The sequence below is a fragment of the Pelobates fuscus genome, chromosome 5 (genome assembly GCF_036172605.1).
Source record: "Pelobates fuscus isolate aPelFus1 chromosome 5, aPelFus1.pri, whole genome shotgun sequence".
NCBI classification, from domain to species: domain Eukaryota; kingdom Metazoa; phylum Chordata; class Amphibia; order Anura; family Pelobatidae; genus Pelobates; species Pelobates fuscus.
Genome location: NC_086321.1, coordinates 345337313 through 345361748, shown reverse-complemented (window position 1 = coordinate 345361748; position 24436 = coordinate 345337313). Strand labels below are relative to the sequence as shown.

Genomic DNA, 24436 nt, shown 5'->3' with positions numbered 1-24436 from the left:
ATCACTGCAAACCGGGGACACCCAACAAGACTTGTCGTTTTGGAGATGCTCTGACCCAGTCATCTAACCATCACTATTTGGCCCATGTCAAAGTCAAAGATATTTTCACTTGCCCATTATTCCTGCCTCCAACACATGAAATTCAAGAACTGACTGTTCACTTGCTACCTAATAAATCACATCCATTGGCAGGTGCAATAACATAACAATAAGCAATAATATAACAATATAATCAATGTTATCCACTTAACCTGTTAGTTGTTTTAATGTTGTGGATGATCAGTGTATGTACTTACTGAAGCTTTCTCCTCTCAATCTTTTCTTTACATCAATGTCCAATAAATGTACATATAGAGATACTGAAGTCAATGAACGTCCACTAGAACGCTTTTATGCTGTACATCAGCAGTGTCAAACTGTAACCCCAAGATTTTATTGAACTGCAACTGTCTGAAAGATCCGCCAGTTATAAGTCTGTCTAAGTTTATGAGAGACAGGGTATTGTTAGATTCCAGAAACACCCGGCTCTTGATACCAAAGGAAAACACAATGATCCTTACACTAACAGAGAGGTGGCAATATATCATGACATATCCTGCCTTTCTATGATATGTCCCCTCCTCCCACCCATGGACAGCGAGCTGCTGATTCATTCTGGGATCTCAATCAATGTATAAGCAGAAAGTAGCACATGCTGAACTACCAGCTATTCAATACCACCACACTATATTACTAATAGAAGAGTGGGCAGCAAACTTCTGTTGTCCAGCTCCTCTTCCCGAATGTCATCTGGGGTACACTACTCGTTGTCGCTAAGTAGGTTGACAGAGCACTATACTATTGATAAAGATTTTTATAATAGATGGCTGCTTTGAGAAGCAGCTGTCTGACTTAACCCCTTAAGGACACATGACATGTGTGACATGTCATGATTCCCTTTTATTCCAGAAGTTTGGTCCTTAAGGGGTTAAAGCACCACTATAGTGACAGGAAAACAAACTCATTTTCCTGGCACTATAGTGCCCTGAGGGTGCCCCCACCCTCAGGGTCCCACTCCCGCCGGGCTGAAGGGGGAGGAAGGGGTTTAGACACTCACCTTTCTCCAGCGCCGGGCTCCCTCGGCGCTGGGGACTCTCCTCCTCCTACGGTCGTCATTGGCTGAATGTGCATGCGCAGCAAGAACCGCTCGCGCATTCAGCCAGTCCATAGGAAAGCATTCTCAATGCTTTCCTATGGATGCTGGCGTCTTCTCACTGTGAAAATCACAATGAGAAGCGCAAAAGCGCCTTTAGCGGCTGTCAATGAGACAACCACTAGAGGCTGGATTAACCCTAGTGTAAACATAGCACTTTCTCTGAAACTGCTATGTTTACAGCAGGCAGGGTTAATCCTAGATGGACCTGTCACCCAGACCACTTCATTAAGCTGAAGTGGTCTGAGTGCCTATAGTGGTCCTTTAACATTAAAGATAAAAAGCACTATAATCCCGTCACCCCCTCCTCCAACTGTAGAGTTCTGGTGCTACAGACCCCCAAGCCCCTCTTGAAGAGCCACTTGACAGTCAAAATGCGTGTCGGGTTTATGTTGCTGTTTCATTAGTTGTTATTGTGGACATGATACTCAGTTTTATTAGAGCTTTGAGATTGCAGCCTCTTGTTTGAGTTTAGCTTAAACTGCAGCTAAGACTTTCTACATTCTTCTTTTACTATTTAGAGCCAGATAGCTATTATACTAGCTCCTACACTGCAGATATATATTGATGAGTTAGGTGCCCTTGAATTAACAAGCAGGTAGAGTTTAGCAATAAGTAGCTAAATTATCAATTCTCTGACAGGTGCCCTTGATGGTACAATTAGGGAATTAAAGTGACTCTATTTCCTACTGATTTAGTCCTTTAGAATCCTTCTGTTATAACCTTATTAGTAGGGTTACCATATCCACCATGTTTTAGGGACACATATAATGAATACATATTGATGGGCAGCACATAAAAAGGGTTGCCCTGTAGTATATAGAATTCAGAAGAACGTATATAAGATTAAGTCATTAGTCAATGAAGAATCCTGCAGAATATGCATTAAACGTACTGCAGGGCAGCCCTTTTCATACCTTTTAATGAATGTTGCAAAATGATGTGTGTCCCTTAAAACATAGTGAGCATGGTAACCCTACCTATTACAAATATGGATATTCCTATATACTATTTTTTTTTTTTTAGTGCCCATGCAGACAGTGTCCATATTACTTTAAAAATGTCTAGCAGAGTACAGAATATTTGATAGAGTCCTTACCTCAACATCTGAGGAAAGGGATTTAGGGGTGATTATTTCTGATGACTTAAAGGTAGGCAGACAATGTAATAGAGCAGCAGGAAATGCTAGCAGAATGCTTGGTTGTATAGGGAGAAGTATTAGCAGTAGAAAGAGGGAAGTGCTCATGCCATTGTACAGAACACAGGTGAGACCTCACTTGGAGTATTGTACGCAGTACTGGAGACCGTATCTTCAGAAGGATATTGATACCTTAGAGAGAGTTCAGAGAAGGGCTACTAAACTGGTTCATGGATTGCGGGATAAAACTTACCAGGAAAGGTTAAAGGATCTTAACATGTATAGCTTGGGGGAAAGACGAGACAGGGGGGATATGATAGAAACATTTAAATACATAAAGGGAATCAACACAGTAAAGGAGGAGACTATATTTAAAAGAAGAAAAACTACCACAACAAGAGGACATAGTCTTAAATTAGAGGGACAAAGGTTTAAAAATAATATCAGGAAGTATTGCTTTACTGAGAGGGTAGTGGATGCATGGAATAGCCTTCCAGCTGAAGTGGTAGAGGTTAACACAGTGAAGGAGTTTAAGCATGCGTGGGATAGGCATAAGGCTATCCTAACTATAAGATAAGGCCAGGGACTAATGAAAGTATTTAGAAAATTGGGCAGACTAGATGGGCCGAATGGTTCTTATCTGCCATCACTACTTGAAAGAGAAATAAGTGAAAAAGGAAGAAAATATGTATACAATAATGCCTGTGTATACCTCCTAATGGAGGATAACCCCTGTAGACGAAATGAAAAAAGAAGAGGTGAGGGATACACTGTAAATATATATACAATGGAATACTAAACCAAAAGGGGAAGGTAGATAAAATATAACTTATTTTTATTTATTTTATTTTTTATCTTTCAATTAGTTTATGTTACAAATAAGGATCAGTGAATATATATAGGATTTTTATTAAAATCCCATTGAGAATTTCACTCTGTTATTTCAGATTGATATCACTATAAATATGTCTAATCATCTCAACTGCCTGACAGCAGATAATAAAATCCAGATCGAATGTTTGCATTCTATAATGATATACTTGTCAGTTTTCTGCTCTTGATATATGACACTTACATACTATTATTCATTATTATTATTTATTATATTTTTTCTTTATTTTATTACTCTTTTCCTTTACAATTTCCAGTCCGTTCATAGGACTTTCTGATTGGTTGATTGATTTTCGAATTGCTCCAATCAGCGTTCAGCCCCGCAAAATTCACTAACCGGTTCTCCTCTGATGAGCTGACTAGCGAAACGCGCGTCAGGGGCTCGTGGGGCATGCTGAGTCCACACTATTGATTGCAGTGATACTCTCATTCTAGAAATTGATCATCTTTACATTTACTATTGGTCTTTTTTCTTTTTCTGTGGCATCTTTCTGGCGATTTATTTAGAGTTTTTGCAAGATTGGGTGGGAATTATCTGCAGGGTTATTTAAGGGTAAGGGGTGCCCTCGAAGGCACGGTAGGGACAGTTATTTTACTTACCCCCCTTTCTCCTTTTCCTGTATCCCTCCCTAATAGTTGTACATCTCTTGATACTTTAGAATTTCTTCTCTTGCGTTGCATATATATACAATAGCCATTGGTAGCTGAGAATGTTGTTTGCTATCTTTTTGGTTACATTCTCACCATACAACTATCTAGTCATTTAGTTGCCATCAGTCATTTATATCACTGCAGACTACCTAGACAAATTTACTTCTATTACTTTGTATCAGTGGACATATTGTTACTTTACAGTTCATTGTTTTACAATCTAGTGATTTTTTTACTATTTCTTCTAGGGTCTTTTCAAATATATATATATATATATATTTTTTTTTTTTTCCTAGTCTGTGGACCAGCCTCTGTCTATTTTATTTTATTTTTTTGTGTGTCCATAGTACTATGATGTGTGTGTTGTAATAGGTTCTTCCATGTTTTGGGAGACATCTTAAGGATTTATTATTAAAAGTAATATTTTATCTACCTTCCCCTTTTGGTTTAGTATTCCATTGTATATATATTTACAGTGTATCCCTGACCGCTCTTCTTTTTTCATTATCTGCCATCACATTCTATGTTTCAATCAGAGGCCGCAGCATTCACCATATCTTCTATAAGATCTGCCTCATCAGGGGTGCCCAAAAGGTAGACCCCCAGATGTAAAACTACAACGCCATGATGCTTTGCAGGCCTTTAGAATGACAAAACATCATGGAAGGTGTAGTTTTAAAACATCCGGGGATCTACCTTTTTGGTACCCCTGTGCTACATCTATGCTACTAGCGATACATTTATGGTTACCTCGTTGCTACCTTTCAATTCTACCCGGACTCCTAATTTTTAGCAAAGCAATAAAAGTTATATTTTAATCATGTATTTCCAGAGAAAAGCTCTCGTATTATTTAGTTTTTTATTCACTTCCTATCAGAAGACACTGTCCAAGTTTATGCATTAACTAAACTAGATTACTCAATCAATCTCAATGTTTGAAAGGTCACTAACTAGATTTTTAATTATTGCACTTAATGCAAATCCTTTAACTACAACCACAGATAATATAAATAAATCCAGGAAACACTAACACTTGATTCAGTAACTTCTCTCATTGTCTGCAGATTAACTCCGGCAGTATCTTCTCTCTTTGTTTCTGTGCTATAACATACATAGCAACTAAGATCAAACAAACAAAAAATAATGAACTATTTAAATAACATGCAGACTAAAGCCAGTGTTTGCACGCGTCTTTCTGATACATTATTAGGTATTTTTTTAATCATGAAGTATTTTATCTGTTTGTAATTTGATTCATTAAAATAATGAATGTTTTAGGAGTCGAAGCAGCCCAAAAACAGACAAACAAAAGAGGAGCTCTTTGAAATCATTAGCCATCAATAGCCGTCTTCATACCATAAACAAATCACAAACATATACAATACTTTCAGAATATCTTTATAAATGTATATTTCCCTATATAACTATAATCAAATTGGAGAAGTTGCTCTCAACAGATCATTCACTAAACATTGAATTGGAATGAATTGAAAATTGAAATATATGATGTACTCAAAAGGTATGTACATTTTGCAATTCGGTTAAGGGACCACTATAGCTAAAACTGTATTCCAAATGCTATAGCAGGGGTGCTCAAAAGGTAGATCCCCAGATGTTTTAAAACTACAACTTCCATGATGCCTTATCATTCTAAAGGCATGCAAAGACATGCAGTGCATCATGGGAGTTCTACAACATCTTGGGATCTGCCTTTTGGGCACCCCTGCGCTATAGTGTCCCTGTGCTTCAGCAAAGCCCCAGACGGTGCTTAAAAGGTTAAGAAACCCCTTTTGCACTTACCTATTTCCAGCACCAAGGTCCCTCGGTGCTGGCTGTCTCCTCCTCCAGTGATATCATGACGATGGGGGAACTTCATTTGCATGCGCGGTGAGCCTTGCATGCGCATTAGACGTTACCCATAGGAAAGCTTTCAATCAGTGTTTTCTGATGCGGATTTTGAAGATGCTGGACATCCTCATGTTAAGCATGGGGGCGTCCAACGGCGTTTCACAGAGTTAATCTCTGTCAGAATGCAGTAAATGCCTCTAGTAGCAGTTCTCTGAGACTGCAGTTTTTTCACTTGCAAAGTTAGGAGACAGGGAGACTTAACCCAGGCTATTTTAATGAGATAAAGCCGTCCAATAGTGCCAATAGTGTCCCTTTAATTATTAATAAAACTCTGACTGGCTTATTCACTAGTTAGAATTCAAAGTGAATTTCAGCTATTCTGACCTTAAAGGGTTACTCCAATCTATACAGTCAGTGAATTCATTTATAATGGTTATTAAAGCGACACTCCAAGCACCATAACCCCTACAGTCAACTGTAGTGGTTATGGTGCCAGGAGTACACTGCTGCCCTCTGGGAGTAAAATATCAAACAATTTAAGAACTGATTGACTGATTGTAAAGCTGTCCATGAAGAATAAATATATTTATTCATAATATTAGAGTGTAGCTTTAAATAAATATGTTGTTAATGAGAACTGATTTTAACAGTACTGAGAATAGCATTCAGTTCTTGTGTATAAACCAGTGTTGGATTTTTAATTTTTTTTGTTTTACTTTTTGTAACCTTGAGCATGTTATAATCTTTTTTCTATACCTCAGGCACTAAAAACCACAGAGCAAAGTTTTAAAGGGAGTGATTCATTGAACGTACATGGTCTCGGACTCTAGATACATTTTAAACAACACAGACAATTACTGCAGCTAATTGCAACCCAGCAAGATACCACGTATAAACCAGTTTGGTGGGACATTCACTAAACTGCGATATGTGCTGACTTTCAACATTTGAGTAGTGATGTCCCGAACGGTTCGCTGGTGAATAGTTCCCAGCAAACATTGCATGTTCGCGTTCGCCATGGATGGCGAACATATGCGATGTTCGGTCCGCCCCCTATTCGTCATCATTGAGTAAACTTTGACCCTGTACCTCACAGTCAGCAGACACATTCCAGCCAAGCAGCAGCAGACCCTCCCTCCCAGACCCTCCCACCTCCTAGACAGCATACAATTTAGATTAATTCTGAAGCTGCATTCTTTTTTTTTCTTTGTATTTTTTTTTGTGTGTTTATTATACATTATCCTCCATAGCCAGTAACCTGTGTTTATTATACATTATCCCCCATAGCCAGTAACCTGTGTTTATTATACATTATCCTCCCATAGCCAGTAACCTGTGTTTATTATACATTATCCTCCCATAGCCAGTAACCTGTGCTTATTATACATTATCTTCCCCATAGCCAGTAACCTGTATTTATTATACATTATAGCCAGTAACCTGTGTTTATTATACATTATCCCCCATAGCCAGTCACCTGTGTTTATTATACATTATCCTCCCATAGCCAGTCACCTGTGTTTATTATACATTATCCTCCCATAGCCAGTAACCTGTGCTTATTATACATTATCTCCCCCATAGCCAGTAACCTGTATTTATTATACATTATAGCCAGTAACCTGTGTTTATTATACATTATCCTCCCATAGCCAGTAACCTGTGCTTATTATACATTATCCTACCATAGCCAGTAACCTGTGTTTATTATACATTATCCCTCCCATAGCCAGTAACCTGTGTTTATTATACATTATCCCCCCATAGCCAGTAACCTGTGTTTATTATACATTATCCTCCCATAGCCAGTAACCTGTGTTTATTATACATTATCCCCCATAGCCAGTAACCTGTGTTTATTATACATTATCCTCCCCATAGCCAGTAACCTATGTTTATTATACATTATCCCTCCCATAGCCAGTAACCTGTGTTTATTATACATTATCCTCCCATAGCCAGTAACCTGTGCTTATTATACATTATCCTACCATAGCCAGTAACCTGTGTTTATTATACATTATCCCTCCCATAGCCAGTAACCTGTGTTTATTATACATTATCCCCCCATAGCCAGTAACCTGTGTTTATTATACATTATCCTCCCATAGCCAGTAACCTGTGTTTATTATACATTATCCCCCCATAGCCAGTAACCTGTGTTTATTATACATTATCCTCCCCATAGCCAGTAACCTATGTTTATTATACATTATCCCTCCCATAGCCAGTAACCTGTGTTTATTATACATTATCCCCCCCCATAGCCAGTAACCTGTGTTTGTTATACATTATCCTCCCCCTCCCGCCCCCCCATAGCAAGTAACCTGTGTTTATTATACATTATCCCCCATTTATCGTTGGACCTAGGCAGCATGATGTCTTAGGCCGGCCCAGAGAGTGAGTGAGTGAATAATATAATATATATGTTCAGAAACATATTAGTAATATATGTAAATCGGGTTCATGCAAAGAGGGTGAAAAGGTATTAAAGAAAAACACACTTATTGCATCAAATTTACAAAGCCAAACTTTTAAAAGCTTTTAAAAGCTTTCCTCATCTCTTTCTCGGGATGAGGAATATATCGGTTGTAGACTGAGGATTTCCATCTGCCCAATCTTTTAATAATACGCACTGGAGTGTCAGTGTTGAAGGAGACCGAAGCTGCCCCTATTCTAAATGAAAGACCCGAGACATGGATACAACCCAATCTTAGGAGTAGTGTTCTGATGTAGAAGATGAATTTAGCCACAGTCAGAGGGATTCAGTGAGAGTAGTGGTGAAATTTGTGTGGCATGACTGAGTGTGGGTAAGTAAGAGTCAAGTATTTTAACTGGGCACTAGTTCTAGGTGGGATAAAGTGGTATATCGGATGGATGAGTAGTTTGGTTTGTTTTAGAGGTTTGTAGAGAAAGTATATAGTGATCATGATTTTTAGCGATATCCAATATTTTTAAGGTGGTCTCAAACAAACATAAAATGCTATATAAAATTTGTGGGAATATCGAATAGTCGTGTACAGTAAATCAGAGAGGGCTCAGAATATCAAACCATCGATTGGTATCCAACCTTGTGCAAATAGGGAGTTTGCGGTTGTGCAAATGGACTGTTTGTGGTTGTTTGCGGTGCGTTAAACTGGGAGTTTGGTCTATCACTGTGAAGCGAGCGTAACCCTTACACTACCTGATCGATACAACATCACACGTGATGTTTTAAAGCACGTTATTCCAAACAATTTAGGAATGTTAGGTGATTTATGCCCTTTATGGATTAAAACCAGACTCTGCATCAACTATGTAATTTTCCATGGGAGTTTTGCCAAGGATCCCCCTCCGGCATGCCACAGTCCAGGTGTTAGTCCCCTTGAAACAACTTTTCCATCACTATTGTGGCCAGAAAGAGTCCCTGTAGTGCGACATCACTACATTTGAGACAAATATTGTTCGAGTTCATCCACGTGGGTTTATTTTGTTCTAGTTTTCTGCCTATTAGTTTTCTGCCTGTTTAGTGAATCAGTCCCACTGATACTAATCAATACTAATTAATGTATATATCTGTTTGTTTTTTGTAATAGTTATGACCAGGTCCAAATCACTGTGCAGAAAATTAAACCTTTATATAAAATGTAATCTTAATTACCAAAATCTATTATTCTATGCACTGAAGTATATGTAATACTAATGTAACTATACAAATTTTAAAACCCTAGCCAGGTAAATAACAGAAAAACAAAAATGTGTAAATTGCTGTAGGTTACAAACATCAACATGTTAGTTTTACTATTGTCTCTTATTCTAAAAATAATTATCTTTTCCCTTTGAATGATTGATAGTAACACAGTAATTTTAAAAGTGGTTTATAATAGACTCGGACACAAATTCTTTTCAACTGTGACGAACGAATTCCTGTTAATCTATACCCGAACGAGTGGATCCGTCCGAGATTTATGTGACAGATCGATTTGTTCGCGTGTAAATAGCTAGAATTCTAAAATTACAAATGAGAAAATAACACAATGACAAATGGAGTTGGACCAGGAAAATTATTTGTTGAGAAGCGAAGACTAAGGTGTTTACATACACAAACTAAAAACAACATTTAGGCCAAATTATCAAAGCTGTTGCTATAGATGGGTTGGATAATTTTTCCAAACCCAAAATATTTTGCCTAAATATTTTTATTTCAATTCACTACAATACAGAGTCTAGCCTAATAAAGCCTGAAGAACACATCAAAATTAAACGAGCAAAACAATGAACTAACGAGTTACTGAATGTGAGCTGCAGGAGAGATACATGCTACCCTGAGGTAGTAAAGAACAAGCGGAGAACAAGTTTTTCCACTTTTTAGGTAGCTCGGAATTCTGAGAGAATTGACAGAAATCAAGGATCTGAAACATTCTAAAATCTGCCTGGCTTTTTTTAATCTGTGATCTATACCAGGGCTAGGCAACCAGCTGTGGTGGACTACATCTCCCATGATATACTTAAAGCTATAATGTTGGCGAGCATTGGGGAGATGTAGTCCACAACATCTGGAGTGCCGAAGGTCGGAGTTATAAAACCCTATTTTAAATCATCCATCGTTCCCTATATTGCATCCTAATGCCCTGCTTTTCTATGAGCTCCATATTGTTGGTATGTTCGCACGTACCACAAATTGTCGATAAAATAATACATTCGATTTCTCTAAGCTTTTCAACCAACTATTAATTAAGTTTTGTCTGAGGATCAGGAGCCCAGGAAACAGATTCGGACTAGCCTTGCTCCTGGCTAAACATTGTTTTTTTTTTTTTACAATATCTTTAACCCCTTAAGGACACATGACATGTGTGACATGTCATGATTCCCTTTTATTCCAGAAATTTGGTCCTTAAGGGGTTAATAAGGACCACATTTCTGGAATAAAAGGGAATCATGACATGTCACACATGTCATGTGTCCTTAAGGGGTTAATGCATGTTTCTTAAAAGTACACAATATATTCTAAGGTACACACATACTAGTACACTAAACAAAACAGGTAAAGAAAATGATTCTCTTCTCATTATTATTAATTATTTTACATTTATATATCGTGAAACGGATTTCTGTAGCGGTTTACAATATTATAAAAAGGGGAAATTTAACAATAAATGAGACAATTGCAAAATGTTAGAGGAAAAAATAGGTTGAGGACCCCGCTCAAACAAGCTTACAGTTCTCATGAACATATATTGCAAAAAAAAAAAAAATAAGCAAAAACATTTAAATATGCAAGTGTACTTTAAACTTACCATGCAGGAAATATACAAATTCTATAATTCTCTGGTCTCCATCAATTGTAGAACATATATTTTTTTCCTACAAAAAATGTGTGTGGTTCCTTGAAGCAGAAATGAAAGTTAATGTTTACAAGTCCCATTTTATTTCTGTGGCCTGTTATAAAAACATGTCTCTTGTCTCCAATAGGAACACCACACCCATTGACAAAAGATGAAAGGATGTCTATTGAAGCCTTACAATGGCAATGGTAAACATTGAGCTGAAGAAATATGTTCAGTAACAGAGTATGTTCAGTAACAGAGCTGTAAGAATCTTTTGTAAGAATCTTTTGTAGCTGCTGTGAAATATTCTTAGTTCATGTGCCCTTTTTTATTTTTCATCCAGAACTTTTCAAATAAGGACTTATTTATTAAGACGTCATCGACATCATCAATTTACAAGATAGTTTAACCTTGGCCAGACTGCCGGAGACTAATGAGCAAACAATTTAATAGCAATGCTGGACACTCTGCCCTTAGGTTCCAGGCATGTGATTGAAGTGGTTATAGTACCTACAGTGTCCCTATACTCTTTCACCACAGTAATCGTGTACACACAGTTTTGAAGGTATGCTCCCAAACACTGTAATCGTGCACACGATTTAACCAATTGCAGCTGTGATTTGTTTATTGCAAAAAAAAAAAAATTCAATTGGTGCCCATTCCATGGTGAGCAGTATGCACATGTGGCAGAAAGAGCCGGTGCTATTATTAGAAGGATAGCTCTAAGAAGAGCACTGCCGCTGCATGGTCGGTGAGGAGATCGACTACAATGGCGCTGTAATAAATTTAAAATAAAATGAAAACACAGAGACAACCCTAGGGTTTTCTTAAAAATGTTGCTTGACCCAAGAGAAAAGCCAGCTAACACTAGCTATCACTTGGATGGTCAGTGGAGCGACTTCCTGGATAAGGTCCTGCAATCTTTGCTGGACCTACTGTAGTGGCTATTGAGCCAGTGGTTACAACCACTTTAGTGAGGATTGTGCCAGAAGTGTCCTGGCATACACCATTGTAAGCAGTCAAACGTTTTTGAAAGGTTTGACTACTTTCTAAGGAGCCTCCGAGTGCTGCTCCCCACCTCCAGTGTTCTCATGGAAGAGCTGGAAGTTCATAAGTAGGAATTTATATTAGCTCTATGAAACTAAGCCTTGAAACGCAGATCTTAGTGCATTGGCTGAGAGTGTCAGCTGATTACAGGCTGTAGGTTATGAGAGCTAACAGACGTTCCTGCTTATTGCTTAGAAACTTAAACCTCTAGAGCAATGACCGTGGAGGCGGCGAGAGGCGCCTGGCGTACCCAAGGTAAGAAGTCAAACTATTCAAAAAATGTTTGACTCCTTATAATAGGGTGATGCCAGAGAACTCCGGGCACCACAGCTATATGGTGGTTGGAGTGTTCCTTAAATTCAGATTGTATAATGAACTTTAATATGCATGAATATAGAGATATCCAGGTGAAAGAGCATCCAACAAATCCAAATTAAAAATTGATTATCAGTGTCAATATTCAAAGAGTTACTCCAACCACTGTAGTGGTTATGATAGAAGGTGTACCCTGGTGCTTTTCCCCAGTAAAAAGGGACAAACTATTTTACGATTTGCCTTCTGACCCTGTACCCGCCAGACACCATGCTAATCATTCATTGTCTGAGAGCATCAGCTAATCACTCTCAATTTGTACCTAGTAATATAGAATAAACTTACATTAGTCTGCCCGGAACTACGGGATAGCTAATGACACCCACATGATGCTTCCACAGGTAGAGTTACACCTCTGACAGCAAAAGGATTAAACTCAGTATCTGTTGCATTTCATAATAAAATGCAGCACCTACAGGACAGGTACCAAGATCACTTTAAAACACTGAAGTGGTTATAGTGCTTGGAGTAACCCTTTAAAGCTATACAACATTTACTTGCATTTTTGGATTTGGCATGCCACCTAGTGGTAAAGGTATATAAATAAGCTTTGTCTAAGTAATAAGCATTAAAGGGACTTTCCACTGCAAAAATACAACATGTTTTATCACTGTTTAGTAATTATAGTCCAAATGAAACTTAATTTAATTAAACATTCTTAATTTTTGTTGTATACCTAAAAACAGCTTGTAAAGGCTCCAGTTTTCTTGTTTGCTGCCTTTGCAAGCCCTCCCCTTTTACACCCATCCAGACTTTCTGTGACTGTCCAATCACAGACTTCCCAATACAGCTCAATGAGAAGTCTTTGCAAGGCAGGTGCTCTGGGCACTTGCTGTTTCTTGAGTTTAGCTCCACTGAGCTACACAAAACCGAAAGCAACAGGACGGTTGTCTGCTTGAAAGCCGGGGGTATAACATGATTCATTTATAAAAGTTCCAATTTCTACCTGAAAAAAAATAGGACATACCCTTCACACATAACGCATTTCAGAAGCTAAAGAGCTTTTGGAATGCAGAGTGTCCCTTTAAGGCAATGTATTGACACACAAAAGAAGAGAAGTAGGGTAGATAGTACGATACATGGAAGTTTTGCAACAGATGGTTTAAGCCTTGCCTCACTGGAGGAAAATGGAGCGGATATTTTGAAAGTGATCTTTGAAGGGACATCTAAAGGAGACTTAACCACTACAGGTCAGTGTAGTTATATTTGTATACAGAACTTTTAGGGTTCTTGCTGATTGACCTATAAAACAAATAAAACCATGGTGCAATATTGTCTAAAAATCACATAACGCAAGTTACCAGTTGCACTCACAGGTAAACTTGATTTAAACGTCTTAAGGGTGCCACCCTCGATGGTAGTAGGGGGCTGAGTTTTTCCCTCGGACTCCTCTCCGGAAAAGGTCCTTTTTTTTTACCAAAAACGATTAACCAGAGAATAGAGAGGCTATGATGTATTTGTTATTTGTTTCAGGCATTATATGGGTCCCTGAGGAAGTTCTCAAGGAGAACGAAACGCGTAGAACGACCAGATCTTTTTAATAATTGTTAATCATTAATTTTTTATATATTAAATATCCCCTTTTTAATGGAAGAATTCTCTGGTTAATCTCTGCAACAGATAACTCGTGGTATGTGATTATTAGACAATATTGCAATAATAATATGTTATTATTTGTTTTATAGATCAATCAGCAAGAACCCTACATTTTCTGTATACACATATCTGTTGAGAGCGTTACCATCTGGGAGGTAACCTTGGGAGGCTGTGTCCTATAAGTTAAGTTGTATTATTTCATTTCACTGGTGTCAGGTGAATTTATCACATTTTGTATCAGTGTAGTTATATTGCCTAGACACGCCTACCAGTCCAGAATTTAGGGATTACCCAATTGTGTGAAGGTTTTTTTTTTTTCTTCTAAAAACACCTTAGGCACAACTGGATAATCCCTCAATCATGGTGGATTGGTAGGCGTGCCTTGAGGACTGGTTTGGAGGACTGGTTTGGAGGACTGGTTTGGAGGTCGGGGAGCTAAACCACAGGTTTAGCTCCCCAACCTCCAGGTTTATATTAGGTGCAAAAATGGAGGCACTTCTGTCAGGACTAAGTCTTTGAGCTATACCCATTCATACCAGCAATGTGACGCTGTGATAGGCTGAACGGCGTCAGCTGACATTCACAGCCACACATTATGTTCAGGCTAACAGTTCCTTGTTAGCCCAAGCAACACAGAGGAAATAGGTTGCTGTTTTGTTTTTGTTTACTTTACCTTGCTTTACAATTGTGGTTAGTTGTGTGTTCTTTAACGTCACAAATATTATTCTATGTAGTGGCAGGATGTTATTTGTTTTGGCATTTGTCTGTCAATGCTTCTTTTTGTAACACAATTGACATAACTAACTCTCTTGCGTACTTCAATAAATGGATACAAAAATAAACAGATACAATTAATAGCTTGCCAAACTATGTTTTTTGTTGGGTTATGTTTTAAATTTCAAAAAATATGAGAGACCGAGAAGTGTCTTGTATTTCTGCAGTATTGAGATCCAGTTGCAGACATTTGAGAATTTTTTGTATTTTACCATATAATTGAACAGTATTAGATAAAAGCAGAAAAACACTAATGCTATATTTGCCATTTTTCCAGTCAGACTTGTCAGAAATATAGATTTATTTGTTGTTGTTTTGAAGTAAATATATATTAAAGACCAATAAAGGCACCCAGACCACTACATCTCAATTAAGTGGTCTGGGTGCAGTGAGCCTGTCGTTTTAACCATTTAATGTAAAACACTGAACTTTTGTAGAAACTCAGTAATGTCAATCCTATGCTGAATGTGTCAGCAAAGTCAATCCAATGCTTTCACATAGAAAAGCAATGGGAGTCTATTGCACATGAGCAGCAAAACACCACCCTCGCCATTAACTTTGAAAAAAAAGTAGTGACAAATTGGCATGAGGGTCCCAAACTTGAATATTAAAATATAAGACGGTGTGCACCATCCAATACTATACCATTAAATGGCAAACCAATCTGACATGAATCCACAACAGGTATTTAAATAAATGTGAACAAATATATTTTTGAGTTTTTTTTTCATGCAAAATAATAGTCAATATTAAATTATACAAATATAAATAAATAAATAAAAAATATTTGATACAGCTGATACATCACTTATGGATTCAACATACGAATATTGTTTTATTTTGCTACTTTGATTTTAAATAAAGTTTCATGTCAAAAGTCTTGTCAACCGTGGGCTTTACGATAAGACAAACTGGTCCTTACTTTGTTATATTTTTGAATGTGTTGGAATTTTGTATGTTATATTTTACTTGTTTTAATCGCTTCCGGCTGGCTCTGTGAAGACTACTGCGCTGAATTCTGTTCCACAGTGTGTGGATATATGCCCAGATTGTCTGACAGCTTGAATTATTGAAGAGTGAATTCTACTGGTCTTCCATATCGTTATAAACCCCTGGTGGGGAGAGAAGCCTTTTTAAACCTATGTTTGTGAGTGCATCTCCTATACAACACATAACTCCTTTGATTGTACTGTATTATGCTATGTGATATTTGTTATTGCAGATTTTACAAAATACTATATTTACCCTGGTTTATCCTCCCAGGTTGTATCAGATTTATTATATATATACTGGGTGTTTTCCCATTTTTTTGCTTGTTTTTATTTATTTTTTGACAAATTCTCGAGGTTACTTCACACAGTATCAAAAGTACAACGACAAAGTACATTAACAAGCAACGTGTGTTAAGGCAATTTACTCAATGGTACCAGTGGCGTGCATATCTCTCGGTTGTCCGGTGTGGGGAGATTAAGTCTTCAATCACTGGGCCCCATAGGTACATATGATAACATCCCGTGATGGTCCTGTTCGTCTCTCTGTAGTACCGTGTTTTGAAGCTGTCCCCTAACCTTGTGAGCCTATGTCCCCGCCCGTTTAACCTGTGGTCAAAACTTAATGGCCCCCTAGTAGAGTGTCAAGGCTGCACAGTTAGGATTAGTGGATTGTAATCTCTGGGTATGAGATGTTAAGTCAGTTCGTAAGCCGAACATAATAGGAATGGGTGTTGTCTTCTTCCCTCATGGTATGTACAGTAATATTATGTGTCAACCGGTCCCAGTCGTGGAGGTACTTTCTGCAGATAGGATGCTCGTGTGTGATATCAAGAAAAGCTGCTAATGCCTAAACGGCATTTGTCACTCATGCGGAAACCTCTGATAGCATACACTGCTGTGAAGTATTTGAGAATGAGGAATGGAAAGTAGATGTAACGGACCGTTTCAGCAGAAAAGGGTAAAAATCCGTTTAGGCGATAATCCCCTTTTCACAGACAGGCACAGCTACTGTAAAAGCACCAAAACTCACGAATTTGGATATAAATGAATGCACCAAACTCCCGAACAGCATACAAGGGAATAAGGTAGCACTCCAAACTGGAACCTTACGAATAGCTGCTAGCAGACGAATAGGAAAAGCATACATCAGCTTACACTCCTAGCAATCAATCTCCAACAGCATACAGTGAATTCCCCCAAGAACGAGACAAGGCTCCGTGTTGAGGGTCAAGCAGTGGTCTGTTTATTGAGGGCTACCTGCCCCTGTATTTATGCAGGTCTCCCACCTGGTGGACACTCCCCTAGGGGACCAAATGGTAGACTGAAACAGCAGACAGACATGTATCACTTTCGTACACACAGCCACAATACTTTCCCACAATGCATCCTGGTTTCCTCCTCTCTGTCCTGGAGATAATTAATGAAGTAATTCAATTATCTCCCAGGACAAAGGCAAGACTCCATTATACACGTGGTGACACAGAAACAGACTATCACTTTAAAATACATAAAGACACATTTTATACATAAAACACAGACATGTAACATATCCCCAGATAGCTCAGGTCTGGGTGCACATTATTAGGTGAATGGCACTCAGACCACCCGAATACAGTTTAAGTGCCATGGAGCTAAAGTCTTTAATTATACGAACAGGCTCCATGGCATTGCTATCTGGGTTAAAGCATTCACATAAAACATAAAATACCGAATTTCCCTGCATTCACCAAATCCATACGAATAAGAACCAGGGGCTGGAGGTTCAGCGGTGCCTGCACGGAAAAGTGTCCGATTTTGGTGCATGAAAGCCGGGCAGAAAAGCGCTGGCTTTGGGGGGGGGCTGTCAGTTCCTCCATCACTCGTATGGATTCCACTTTCTGGATCCATTCCCTTATTGACGGGGCTCTAGTGGCCTTCCATTGTACCGGGATTAGGAGGTTGGCCGCTGTGAGCAGATGGTTCGTTAGGACCCTCTGTGGTTTGGCGATGGGGTCTGAGAATAATAAGAAGAGCATTGTTTCTGGATCGAGTGTTATGTTCCCCCCTGTGACTGTGTTAATTATCTCCCTTACTCTCCTCCAGTAGGATTGTATGGTCGGGCATTGCCAACAGATGTGAGCTGTCGTGCCTCCTATTTGCCCGCAGCGCCAGCACGTATCTGGCGTGTGTGGGAAGATATGTTGTAGTTTAGTGGGCGAGTAGTGCCACCTCGATATCCTTTTGTATGTGATTTCTTGGATAGCGGTGCTGCTGGAGGATCTCTGTATGCCCTTGAATATGGTGCCCATTCCCCGGGAGATATTGGTGGAGAGTTCCCTATTCCATGCTTGGGTGTAATGTGGTGTTTGTCCCTTAAGCTCATCTTGGAGCATCTTGTAGAATATGGATAGGTGTTTGTTTTTGAGAGATTGGGATGTGCAGTATATTTCGTATGTTGTGAATGTGCGGGAACCTGCTAGCAGTGATCGTATGTAGTGGGTCAGTTGCGCATATTTAAAAGTCTGCAACATCGACCCACGATCCAGTCCCATTAGGGATTCGAGCGGTTTGACTGAGCCGCTCTCTAGGACTGAATGTAGTCTCAAGTAGGGCGTCTTCTGGGGTAGGTTTAAAAAGTCAAAGGAGTTGTGCGGGAGTCCTGGCTGAAACATCGGGTTTCCTGTCAGGGGATATAGGAGGGACGGGTGAGGGGAGATTGCTGACCCCTGTCTCAAGAGCCTCCAGGTTTGGAGTGTGGGTGTTATGGTGGGGTGGTGGGATTGGTTTAGAGGTAATAATGTGGATCCGGAGTCATGCCACGGGACCCCTTGGAGCGGGGTTTTGAAAAATGATTTCTCCAGTGGCACCCATTGCATCTGCGGGCACGAGTTGGCCCATTCATAGATCCTAGTGAGCATGATCGCTTTATGGTAGAGCGCTATGTGTGGCATCCCCAGTCCGCCCTGGCTTTTGGGTTTCTTGAGTGTGGTAAAAGCTATCCTGGGATGTTTATTCGCCCATATAAATTTGGTGAAGATGTGCCTGATTTTGGCGAAGAATGATTTGGGGATACGGATTGGGAGTGTTTGTAAAAGGTACAACAGTCTTGGGAGTGTATTCATTTTTAGAATGTTGATGCGGCACAGCCACCCAAATTGAGGCTTGTGCCATGTGGCTAGGTCTGTTTCTATCTGTTGGAGAAGAGAGATAAAATTTATGGTATAAGTATTTGTGAGATTATGCGGTAGGTGTACTCCCAGGTATTTAATATCCGCTGCGGCCCACTTAAAAGGGTACTGCTCCTGCAATAATGTTTGCCTTTGTTGGGTGATTTCCAAGGGCAGGATCTCGCTCTTAGTGAAGTTAACTTGGAAATTGGATACATTATTATACTTGGCTATTTCCCCTAGGAGTGGCTCCATGGATGTTCCAGGGGCGGTTAGCGTAAAAAGCAGATCGTCCCACCCGGAAGCCTGTGATGTCTGTGTTGTCCTTAATCCCCTGAAGGAATGGCTCCATCGTAAGGATGAAGAGAAGAGGGGATAGGGGGCACCCCTTTCTCGTGCCGTTTCCTATGTGTACTGGGTCGGACAGTTGTCTGTTGATTTTGAGTTTGGCCGTGGGGGTTGAGTATATAGCGTCCAGCCATTTTCCCCAGTTTGGCCCAAAGACCATTTTTTGCTTGTTTCTATATACGTTTTTGGTGTTTGTGAGGTACACCTGGGTAACACCTAGTAATCACTTTATTCTCTTCAGTGTGTATACTCTAATTCTCTCAGTAGTGTGTATATATATATTTTTCTTGTTCAATGTTTATAGTACGTCTATGTTTTTGGTGTTAAGACAAAGCACAAACGAAAATATCACAGAAAAGCTAAAAGCAGCAAATAATAGGGGGCTTTGATAAAAATAAAAGCATACTTCCATTTATTAAATAAAACATGTACACTTTAAATGGTTATAACTGTAGCTAATTTATTTTGGAAGAATTAAAAAAAATACTGTCAACAGTAAACATAAAAAACACAATGTAACAAAATCTTACTAAAAGAACAAAGGGTGGTACACTGTTCTTCACCTTTACAAATACTTTACATTTTCAGAAAAGTTAAAAATAAGAAACAAACTGAACGATTCAAATAAGTAAGATTTGTGCATTCCCAAATGACAAGTGTTTAAACATAGAACATTTTGACTAATACACAGACTTTTCATTTTTCTTTCAGCATAATTAGTATGGTAAGGTTGTTCTGTCAGGTAGAAGTTTGCCTTAACATTTTATAGAAACAAGGCTATTATAGTACTTGGTACACAAATGTGATATCATAAGATGGTGTGTACTACAAAAGACCATGACCCCCATTTTTTTTTCACAAAATTTGTTCCTGACCAGGGGCAGTTTTATGATGTAAAATTTGAGGGTTCATGCACAAACAAAAGTGCATATATAAACAGCTGTATAACCCCAGAAAAACACATACATACACAATTTCAGACAAATACACAAACTCCCAAAAACTCAGACACACATTCTCAAACATACATAGACACACACACACACATACTAGATACACATAGGCATACACACTCCGAGATATACAGACACACATTGCCAGATACAAACATACATACTCCCAGGTTCACTAAATCCACAAAGACAGGCATACTCCAAGTCAAAAGCACACACAAATACATTGTCAAAGACAGAGAGACATACAAACATGCACTTCACACTGCTTTTACAGGAAGAAGTACCAGTTTTATTTTAGCTTCACCTTTCCCACCGGAGGGTATCTTTCTTGGTGTCTAGTGGACAATTACTGTACGCGAGGTCCTTTCTATGCTGTCATCATTAGAATGCCAGAAGCAAAATATACGATATCACACCCTCCTAGGCTGCCACGTAGTGGGAACTGCCAAGATATATAGCCATTGTGTTCATGACATTTATTACCCTAATTGGTGTCAGCTACAGCCCACAGGTTGGAATCAGTGGCAGTATTTTGACAGCAGTGGCCCGCATGTTAAAGGTTGAGATGCTATATAAAACACTGATGGTAGGACCTTCACTGATTGTGACTTCTGCTAAAATCAAGCATGTATGTGCCAAACACAAAACTTTTTAAATAAAGCTAAAGAAAAACAAAACATCTTAACAGTTTATCCACAAACATTAAGAACAAAACAACAATGTCAACTGCAACAAATTTAACATTTATATTTGTCGTGAAATCTTACTAGCAGAGTTTACAGTAAGGTGAAAATTGTAGGCTCTCGTTGATATGCGTTTTTATTTCATCTTAGATAAAAAAATTCTGAGACAACATTGGCAGGGCTATTCACTTGTGTGATCTGTCATGAATTGTAATTTGAATGTTAATTTGAACTGTGGTGCACAAGAATTTGAATAGAAAACATCTTTAAGCCAACTGTGTTTTCACTAAGCTTAGTGAATAACTAACATTAACGAGTCGGAATAAACACACTCTGCACTCGAGGTATGATCGTTTTAAATGACCCCACTCTGGGCCCTAAATGGTAAAACGTTTCACATGGGCATACGAAAGGTACACATGGCAATTAAAATCAGAAAATATGTAAAACATTTTTAGATATACTGGAAATTAGTGCACCAATATGATTAAGCACGTTGATTAATAAAATAAAGAAATGTTAATCTATCAAAGCGGCTTGAGAAAATATATGTTTAAAAAGATACAAAAATATCAAAATCTGCTTATAAAAAAGAAATACTGCCTTAAAATTCAAAATGCATGTATGAATATTAGCACACACAAGCTATCTACCAAATGTGAAAACTATTATTTAGCTTTTCTGGCAACTAAAACTAACATACTACAGAGTTTACTATATTCAGTGCAATATCTAAAGGAAGTACTGGCTAAAAAATTAAATGCAAAACTAGCAAAGTTGTAAAAAACTGTATTAAGTCGGTTGTTTTCTTTTTATCTGGTGAATAAAATGTTTCTACATTATATCACACAGCTATTTGTCGTCTTCAAAAAATTCTTCTTGTGGTTTTGTACTTTCAGGATTCATGTTTGCACGTTTTTTTTCCGAATTTGCCAGGAATCTACAAATAATAAAAATATAAAGTTCATGAAAAAGCATCAAGTCAATGTCATTGGATTTGCACTGCTTCAATTCAAGTAAAAAAAATAATACAAAAGTTTACATAATAAGCATAACAATAACCAACAGAAGCTAAAGAAAAACAAAACTATTAATTACAAAATGTAATATGCTATTGCTTTTTTCTTGTAACTGTCTTGCTAATTTAGGCCTGTAAGACATTGTAACGTGTGTGTCAAGTTCTGGCATTGTCAAGTAACTCAAGGTAGCTCAGCAGAATTGTAAAAAAGGTGGGGAGTATGGTCACTTATGGGTTACTACAGAACTTTGAATGACACTGTTACTTGTTTCAGGGTTAGAGAAGATAAATAAATCAGGTAAGCTCTCTGAAATGAGTCTGGAAAGCATACCTGGTATTATCTCTAGTAGAAAGTCAGATGATTTAACTGTGAAGCAAGCCCTTCTTACCAGAAATAACTTCACCTCAGATATTTACCAGCAAAATCTCCAGAATCATAGCTGGCCCCCAATGAGACTAGAAGCAGCACAGTAGATTAAATAAGATAGAATTACAATATTTTCAAGTATTGATGGCAGTAAGACATATGGAACAATTGTTTAACACACCTGACAGTGCAGGAACAGGTGATGGACAGAGTGATTAGATTAATGTATGAAGAACTATATATTTAGCCTGCCTCACCTATTCTTACCCTCCGGCCTTGAAGTTCCATGGCAACCAAGAAAATTTTGGCACTGTGACTGCAACCTTCGCCCACCTGCAATTCAGCTATGGTTAAGATATTCTAGCCAGAAAAGAATGGTGCTAATAAGAAGTGCGATAACACTGCAAGCCTCAGCTAAACTGCCTTGGGTACGAGGGGCAAAGACCATCTCCACCTTTCAGGATGTGTACATCGTGGATACTTCTCTTAAAGGACCACTCTACTGGGATACCAATAGTGGCTCTTCTATGATACGGCTGCATTCTCCCATAACTCACTGGGAGCCTTTGTGCGTACACCTGCCTGCAGCATATTACTGGTCCTGCTTAATAAATAATCAGAAAGGTGACAATCACCTGTAACTTGATAAATGAGAGTCAAAGTGCCAACAAGCCAAAGGGATTACAGAGAGAGGAATAATCAGGAAGAGTCAAATCAAAATAGGAAAGATCAGAAAACAGTAAAAAAAAAAACACACTCTTGGGTAAAGATGAGCCCCAATAGCTGTGAATTGGAGTTTAGAAGCACATATGTGCACACTTACAGAAGGAAATACTGCCCGAGGAGGCATAGGATGAAAAGAGTGCCAAGACAGTGGATAAAAGCACATAAAAATTAAGCATAGTACAGGTCGAGGTCCGTAGCCAAAGGTCTGGAAGGTGAATATCAGCAGGATAGATGAAGCAGTTTGGAAGCAATTTGGTGTTTTATAACATGTTGGAATTCCTACACTTGATTTGAACTTTATCAAGTGTATTTTTTGGGCAGAGACCAAATGTAATGGAATTAAAGAACTTCATCTCAGTGAAGTGGACTGGGTGCAGTGGTCCTTTAATTTTTTTTTTTAATTGCAATGTCTTTAACCCCTTAAGGACCAAACTTCTGGAATAAAAGGGAATCATGACATGTCACACATGTCATGTGTCCTTAAGGGGTTAAAGGGATTCTCCAGTGCCAGGAAAACATACCCGTTTTCCTGGCACTGCAGGACCCTCTAGTGCCCCTCTGCCTCCCACCCCCCATCCCAAGTTGCTGAAGGGGTTAAAACACCTTCAGTGACTTACTGGAGTGATCAGGCTCCGCCTACGCTCCTACCCCGCCGACGTCAGCTGGCCGAGGGGACATAATGCGCATGCGCGGCCGTCGGCGACGGAGACCTAATGCACATGCACGGCAATGGCCGCGCAAGTGCATTAGACCTCCCAATAGGAAAGCATCATACAATGCTTTCCTATGGGGATTTCGGCGACGCTGGAGGTCCTCTGTAGAGGAGGACTTAACCCACTAGAGGAGGACTTAACCCTGCAAGGTAAATATTACAGTTTATGAAAACTGCAATAATTACACTTGCAGGGTTAAGGGTAGTGGGAGTTGGCACCCAGACCACTCCAGTGGGCAGAAGTGGTCTGGGTGCCTGGAGTATCCCTTTAAGTACACCTCTACTGGCCACCAGAGGCGTTTCTGACTGAATAAAACTCTGACAACTGAGGCGAAAGCTCCCATATGGGAAAGTTTGAATGAGCTCTGTGCATGCACATCAGGTCCCATTGCTCCTCGTGGTGAGCATTGGATTGCACAAATGCAGAGGTAGTTAAAGAGGTAAGCAACACTCCCTCTGCACTGGAAAATGTATGTAAAAGTTTTAGTTTATACATTTTTTACTGTAAATGGGGAAGACCAGATGTATTGCTAAGCACAGAGACACTAAACCATCAGGAATATTGGTTTGTATTTCTAACGCTTTAGTGTTCCTTTACCACATTCAGGGTTAATTTCTGATATTGCCACTAAACTGCTAATGCTAATTTCAAATCATTTTAAAATTGACCTTT

The 24436-nt window shown here is 38.8% G+C and overlaps 2 protein-coding genes across 2 annotated transcripts in view; both read right to left on the bottom strand.

Moving 5' to 3' along the window:
* Positions 1 to 11081, bottom strand: part of LOC134612260 (coiled-coil domain-containing protein 18-like) — a 76095-nt gene extending 65014 nt beyond the window's left edge. Inside the window, exon 1 of the mRNA XM_063456606.1 lies at positions 10997 to 11081. Coding sequence (XP_063312676.1) covers positions 10997 to 10999 — 3 coding nt within the window. The 5' untranslated portion in view covers positions 11000 to 11081. The remainder of the gene's footprint in view (positions 1 to 10996) is intronic.
* Positions 11082 to 21823: 10742 nt separating this feature from the next.
* TEX15 (testis expressed 15, meiosis and synapsis associated) overlaps positions 21824 to 24436 on the bottom strand; it is a 42496-nt gene continuing 39883 nt past the window's right edge. Inside the window, exon 5 of the mRNA XM_063455830.1 lies at positions 21824 to 21880. The gene's annotated coding sequence lies outside the window, so the exon portion shown is untranslated. The remainder of the gene's footprint in view (positions 21881 to 24436) is intronic.